Source organism: Heterocephalus glaber, unplaced genomic scaffold, assembly GCF_053883595.1.
Source record: "Heterocephalus glaber isolate CG9 unplaced genomic scaffold, H.glaber_assembly_v1.0 deba00001662, whole genome shotgun sequence".
Lineage (NCBI taxonomy): Eukaryota > Metazoa > Chordata > Mammalia > Rodentia > Bathyergidae > Heterocephalus > Heterocephalus glaber.
The window spans coordinates 544,441-551,896 of NW_028258403.1; the positions used below are offsets into that span (position 1 = coordinate 544,441).

The 7,456-nt window shown below is 37.3% G+C and overlaps 1 protein-coding gene across 1 annotated transcript; it reads left to right on the forward strand.

Moving 5' to 3' along the window:
* Positions 1 to 249: 249 nt before the first annotated feature.
* On the forward strand, positions 250 to 1,176 carry LOC101698951 (olfactory receptor 4K15). The gene has a single exon (XM_004865097.2). It carries the CDS (start codon positions 250 to 252, stop codon positions 1,174 to 1,176), a length of 927 nt encoding a protein of 308 aa, XP_004865154.2.
* The last annotated feature ends 6,280 nt before the right edge of the window (positions 1,177 to 7,456 follow it).

Genomic DNA, 7,456 nt, shown 5'->3' on the forward strand with positions numbered 1-7,456 from the left:
CTGGTAGTTTTAGACTATGTCTCTCCTGTTGGGTTATACAGATGAAAGCCATGGATATTCAGTCTCTACAAAAGAAGTGTTTGTATGCTACATGAATTTTACATGCTTGTGAGGAACTAAAGCAAATGTTGAGTTGCATTTGAATCCAGGCTTGGCTTTTCTCAGCACTCTCACAATCTTATAATATTCTTTCCATTTCCACTTCATTTTATAGGAAAATTTCTGATGTGATCTCAGAAATTTGAAATCATGGACCAATCCAATACATCAGGAGTGACTGAGTTTGAATTGCACAGTCTTTCGGGCTCTCGAGAGTTACAAATTTTCTATTTTGCATTTTTCACACTGTTCTATGTAACCATTGTATTGGGAAACCTCCTCATTGTGCTCACAGTCATTTCTGAACCAGCACTGCACACACCCATGTACTTCCTACTTAGTAATCTCTCTTTCATTGATGTATGTCTATCCACATTTGCTACTCCTAAAATGATTATTGACTTCCTTATGGAGCGAAAGACCATCTCTTTTGAGGGCTGCATGGCTCAGATATTCTTTCTGCATGTCTTTGCTGGTGGTGAAATGATGCTTCTCGTGGCCATGGCTTATGACAGATATGTAGCCATATGTCGACCTCTACATTATGTGGCTATCATGAATGCACATAGGTGCATAGGGCTTGTGGTGGGGTGCTGGCTCATTGGAGTTCTGCACTCCATAAGTCAGTTAGTCTTCACAGTTAATCTTCCATTTTGTGGTCCAAATAAAGTGGACAGTTTTTTCTGTGACCTTCCCCTGGTTATCAAACTTGCTTGCACTGATACCTATATTCTTCAGGTACTGATGCTCTCAGACAGTGGTCTAATGGGCATGCTGTCCTTTGTGGTTTTGCTCATCTCATACATGGTCATCTTGCTGACCATGCGACGTCGTTCCTCATCCAATATGGCCAAGGCACGGGCCACCCTGACTGCTCACGTCACTGTGGTTACCCTCTTTTTTGGGCCCTGCATCTTCATTTATGCTTGGCCTTTTAATGACTTACCAGTGGATAAGGTTCTCTCAATATTTTATACTGTTTTTACCCCTCTCTTAAACCCTCTGATCTACACCTTAAGAAATAAGGAGGTGATAATAGCAATGAGAAAACTGAGGACTCGGCAAGTGAGTTCTTAATTTTCTCCCAACACTCTCTTGAGATAAATCATGGCCCATGATGAAAACCACATTGGTGGACTTCCTTCAATGAATTAGTGCTATGTCTGAAATAACATAAGACACATTTTTCTTTTTTTATAACACCTATTTTAATAAAAGTAAATAGTAAGCAAATCATTATGGATAACTTTCTTGGGACTCACTACTTTATGAAGGAATTGTTACTTAATTCAAAATAAAATTATTTTAAATAATGAAATTCATTTTTTTCATATAAAGTGTCTATTTGTTGATTTTAATTACCTTGATAAATATGAACACATAAAATGCAAAAATAATCTAAGATATTTTAATCACATTTATTCTTAAAGTTTCAAAATCATAATTAAAGGGGAGGGGTTTGTACCTCACTGGTAGAGCATGTACCTAGCATGCATGAGACTCTGGGTTTGATCCCCAGCACTGTAAGCATATGTGTATATACATATAATATACATACAATTTACTTACAGTTATTTTGATATCACATATTAGAAGCAAGTACTTGTGGAAATTGTACAGATGAAAAATTTAGCACAATTCTAGCCATTTTTAGGTGATAGGATATGTTTATTTTAATAACAGATCTCATTCTTTGTCTCCCTTCTCTCTCTTCATATATATATACTTACTATTCAAATTATTTCTATCTGAACTAAGAAAGTCAATATATTAAGATAATTCCTTTGTATAGTATAATAGCTTTCTTTGTAATCTGAAATCACAGTATAAAGTACTCAAATTTAAAAACTAAAAAGTGAACATATGATGCTGATTTTATCTGAATTCAGTAATTAAATAGATTTATATTTACAGTAACCATGCTATAAATACAATCTAAAATACATACAATGGTTCATTACACCAGTATATTCCATTGAAATTTAGAGTTGATCCTCAATCTTCTTGGCTTAATGACCACAATAAAAGTCATATTTTTCCAAATGAGAGTGGATGGTTCATCAACTAGCTTAAATACAAATTTTTGTTCTATATATTCTCCTGCCTATCTCCAGTGCACAACCTTTTAATCTAAATTTACAACAACGCAAACACAGTTGAGAAGACATTTTTTTAAAGCTCTCTAAAAATATAAAATGTTTGTTTTCACTTTTAAAAGAAGGTTACATCTTCACACTTAAAAATATTTATCACTCATAAACTCCAGCTTCAACAGTTAGAAAACTGAGAGAGTCATGTACTGTTACGCCCCGTGGGTCTGGGGGTCTAGGTTCCCCAGACTCACCCTTGGGGGCTCTCTCTCTCTCTCTTTCTCTCTCTCTCTCTTTCTCGTAGAAAGAGAAGTCAGAGAAGGCCAGTGCAAAGCAGAAAGTTTATTGCAGGTATTACAAGAAGCAGTACAAAGCCACTGTTGCAGAGGTGTGGGAGTGCTCAGAGCTGAGACGCAGCGGAGTATGGGCCAGCAATTCTGTTCTTATACAGTTAGGATCCCATTCCCACTACTCCTTGGAGGGTCACTGCTTGATTAGTTAGTAGAGTCACTGCTAGGGGCCAGGTTAGGTGGATGACTAGGGGAATTTGAAAGGGGAAACATTGTTTAGGTACAAGTAACTTATTTAACGAGAGGCTTAGGTGGAACAGTGTAGCTACACAAGAGAGAGGGTAAAAACTTCATACTGCCAGCTCAGTGTAGCTACACTACATGCTGTCAGCTAAGCTGCTGCTGCTTGCTGAGATGCAGAGGCCTCTTCCTTTCTACCTCTTAAAGGAGCCCAATCCTCTAATCTAATCCTCCCTAAGGATCCCAACTGTCCCACAATATCATTCAAGGTAACTTAATTATACACTGCTCTTGATTGAATATATGTCCTTCTAAAAATTACAGATTGAAACAATTTGCAGTATTTAGCACTTGGGAATCTGCTCTTTGGCAGTGATTAGAACAAGAGGGTTGAGCCCTTAGGAATGTATTAGTGAATTTGTAATTGCAGTCCAACAGAGCACTTTCCCTGGGATTCATCTCAGGGTCCTCAGCCACCCAGGCACACAGAAGCCTCTGGAGCTATGATCAAAGTGGGCCAGACTACTGCTTGAGCTGGTAACAAAACTTGGCCTAGACTTTTTTTTCCATTTTTTAATTTTCTCATAATTTTTCCTTTCCCTTCTTTCCTTTCCCCTTTCCCTTCAACTTCCCTTACCCCTTTGGATCTTTTCTTCCTATTTCAAATTATCAATTAGTCTATGTAAATAGGGAACAGTGGATGGGATGAAGGGTGCACAGGTAATGGGGAAAATAACTAAGATACAGGATGTACAGGTACAAGCACCCAACGATAAATGTAAATGTATTGTATACCTAAAATGTACCAATAAATCAATTTAGGCAAAAAAGGAAAAAAAAACTTGACATCATCCATATGGTATCAGTTTTTCATACATGTGGAATACAAAAGTTGCAGGGTCATGACAACTGCCAACCAGACATTAGAAGAAAACCAAGCAGAACACCCTTGAAGGGACAGTTCATGAAGATATGAAAGCAAAGTCAGAAATACAGTGGAGATCCCAGGAAGTTGGAAATGTCAGGAATGTGGAATGCCTGTTGAGGAAATCTGTAGGCAGTGAACAGAGCTAACCCAAGACAGAGGCCATGTGTGGTGTAAGCTGCAAGGCCATAGGTGAGGGCCTGTCCAAACACTTTGGAGTTCACATCTTACCACAACCTGCACTGGATGCTGGACATGGAACTCCAGGAATTAATGTTTGCTTTGCTGGGTTTCAGTCTTCCTTTAGTCTGATTGCTTTCTATCTCCCTATCTCTCCTTTCTTGTATGAGAATATTTAATCTGTGCCATTATTTGTTGCAAGCATTTAACCTACTTTTTATATTTACAGAAGCTTGCAGCTAAGAGTTTGCCTTGAGACTCAGTAGTGACTTTCAACTTGGACTTTTCAGCAATGCTAGAACCATTAAGACTTTGACCACTCTTAGAGATTAACTAAATTCATTTAGCAAAATGAGATGATCACTAGCATTTTGGAAGCCATGGCTTATGTTTAAAATTTGAGCCAAAATGTTTGAAAGGTGATTAGATCATGGAAAGCGATCCTAATCAGTGAACTCATCCATTGATGAGCTCAATAGCTGAATGGACTGTTAGAAGTGGGGCCTAATCAGGAGAGGTTAATCACTAGGAGTGTGACCTAAAAGGATGGATTCCTATTCCTGGCTTCTCTCTTCCCTTCTCTTTCTGGTTGCCTTGAAGTGAGTAGATATCCTGCACCATTACATCTTCCATGCCATTTATTCCATAAAGCCAGATGCCCATGTATTGAATCTATTGAAACTGTGAGCCAAAATAATCCTTTCCTCATTTCAGGTTGTGAAAGTCTGGTATATTGTCGCAGTGATGGGAACATGACAAGTACAAATGAGTAGCATAAAGATACGATTACTTTTAGACTTATGTCATGTATGCATATTAAAAATGTGAGGATGCCATTAAAAGAAGAATAAGAGAGGACCTGGAAGGAAACTCCCAGCCTCCATCCCAGGCTCCTAGTGCAGAGAAACTGAGCCAGTCCCAGAACCCAGAAGGAAGCTCCCCCGCTGCAATCCCAAGCTCCTAGGGCAGAGAAGGTGAGCTGCATGGGCACCAGAAGCACCTCCCCGCCATGGAAATGAGAAAACACTTAAACAAGCCTCAAAAACAGACTTCCATATCACCTACAGCAAACCCAAAGGGAAATGAGATGGAACAATCTAATACTCAACCAGCTGGACTCTCTGAACTGGCAACAAAAGAGGATCTGGGAAAAATGAAATCAGAAATAATTACTCAGATAACAGCAAAGATTTTGCTCATGGAGCAAGACATGATTAATAAGTCTAGACAGGACACAGATAAAAAAATAGAGGATCTGAGGAACATGATGGAATCCCAACATAGGAAACAAATGGAATCCATAAAACACATACAAACAGATCTCTAAGAGATTAAAAACTCCATCGAAAGTCTGCACAGCAGAATGAACCAATGTGAGGATAGAATTTCACATATAGAAGATAAGATTGCAATTAGTAACCAGGAAAAGAAAAAATGTTTTAAAATTGTAAGGGAACAGGAGAAATCAATACAGAAGCTGCTAGATGATGCAAAGAAGAATAACTTAAGACTAATTGGAGTCGATGAAGAAACAGGAGAGAGTGCAGAGGACATAAAAAAACTGCCCACAGAAATGATGGCAGAAAACTTCCCAAGGAGGGGAAAAGAACTTGACATACAGATAAGTGAGGCATATAGGACTCCAGCTAGCCTTAATCAAAAAAAAATCTACACATAGGCATATAATAGTTAGGATTCCAGAAATCCAACAGAAGAACAAAATTCTGCAAGCAGTGAGAGAAAAGAAACAAATCACATACAAAGGAAAGCCCATCAGAATCACAGAAGACTTCTCAATGCAAACCCTCAAGGCAAGAAGAGTTTGGAGTGATGTATTTCAAGCCCTAAAGGAAAACAGCTTCCAACCCAGACTGATGTGCCCTGCAAAATTATCTTTCAAAATTGATGGAGAAATAAGATACTTTCATGATAAAGAGCATCTCAGGAACTTCATGAATAACAAACCACCACTCCAAAAAATTTTAGACAATACCCTAGGAAAAGACAATGAGGATCACAACCCCAGGAAGCCCAGCAGAATGAATCCATTGAGCATGACAAATTAAACGCAAAGGGGGAGAATCCAACAAAAAGAAAAAGTCATGACAAGGCTCTTAAAACTTTGACCTTCATCTCCCTAATGAGTGTATAATTCAGTCTTATTATTGTACTGATTAGTATTTTTCTGACTCTAGAGTTGCACACCATTCCTTGTGCTATACTGGCTATTTATCATCTTCTTATGTGTACATTTTAATTGGGTTGTCTATTAATGAGCTGTAAGAGTTCTTTATATATTCTGGTCATAGGTTATATGCTTTGGAAATATGGTCTGTTTAAGGAGTACTTTTCATTTTAATGATGTCATTTAAAGTTTGAAACATTGATGGAATCTCATTTATCAATGTTTTTCTTTTATACATCATGTCTTTTGTATCCTAGGTAGTTCTTGCCTACCCTGAATTCATAAACATTTTCCCTTATAATTTCTCCTTAAAGTTTTATACTTTTAGGCTTTCTTATTTAGGTTCATAGATCCCTTCAAGTTATTTTCATGTATGGGAATAAAGGGTTGAGGTTAATTTTTTATATACAGATACCAGGTGTTCTAGTGCCATTTGCTGAAAACACTATCTCTTCCCGAGCTCTTGAATTGAGTTTATATTCTATAAAATGCTAATGTTAAATAATCTTTCAAAACTCAGTGGACCATATATGTGTGGTTCTATTTCTAGATTCTCTGTTTTATTCCAATGATCTATATGTCTTTCCTTACACCAACACTGCCTTGATTACTGTAGCTTTAGAAGAATTCTTAAAATCAGGTACTAAACATCTTCCAACACTGTTTTTGTTTTTTTAACTTTTCTAGGTCCTTTGTACTCCTACATAACTTTTAAATTTCAATATCCAATTCTTCATTTATAGCAAGTATACACAGACCTGAATTTTTATATATACCTTGTGTTTTCTGATTCTGCTAAATTCAAGTACAAGTTCTAGGGGCTCCTAGAGATTTCTTATTATTTTCTCTGTAGATGATCATTTCATCTACATATAAAGATTTTGCTTCTGCCATGCCAATCCTATCCTAGTTGTGTCATTTATTGCCAGACTATTTTGGTGGGGACTAGGTTTCAAAGTTTAATGGACAGGCAAAGAGTAAGCATATCTGCCCTTGTTCCCCACCTTAAGGAGAAACCATTGTATCTTCACCATTCATATAAGGTGTTCTCGCTGGAAGCATGGAGTACATGTCTTTAATCTGTTGAGAAGGTTCTGTTCTACTTCTAGTCCCCTGATAGCATTTACCATGAACAGCTGTAGAATTTAGTCCAATACTTTTTCTCTAACTAGTGATAGGATCATATGGCTTTTTCCTTTCCTCTGTTAAAATGATGACTTTTGGGGGTGGATCTTCCAATGCTGAACCAACACTGCCATTCCTATAACAAAACCACTTTCTACATCCTGCCAGATCTGACTTCTAGTAGTTTGTTTTGTTAAACAAATTTCTATCTATGTTCATACTTTTTTCTTCTCTTATCTTTATCCATTTTTAGGATTAGCACAAAGTTGATTTCCTAAAATGAGGGGAGAAGTGTTCCTTCTTTTTTCTTCTCTAATTGTTT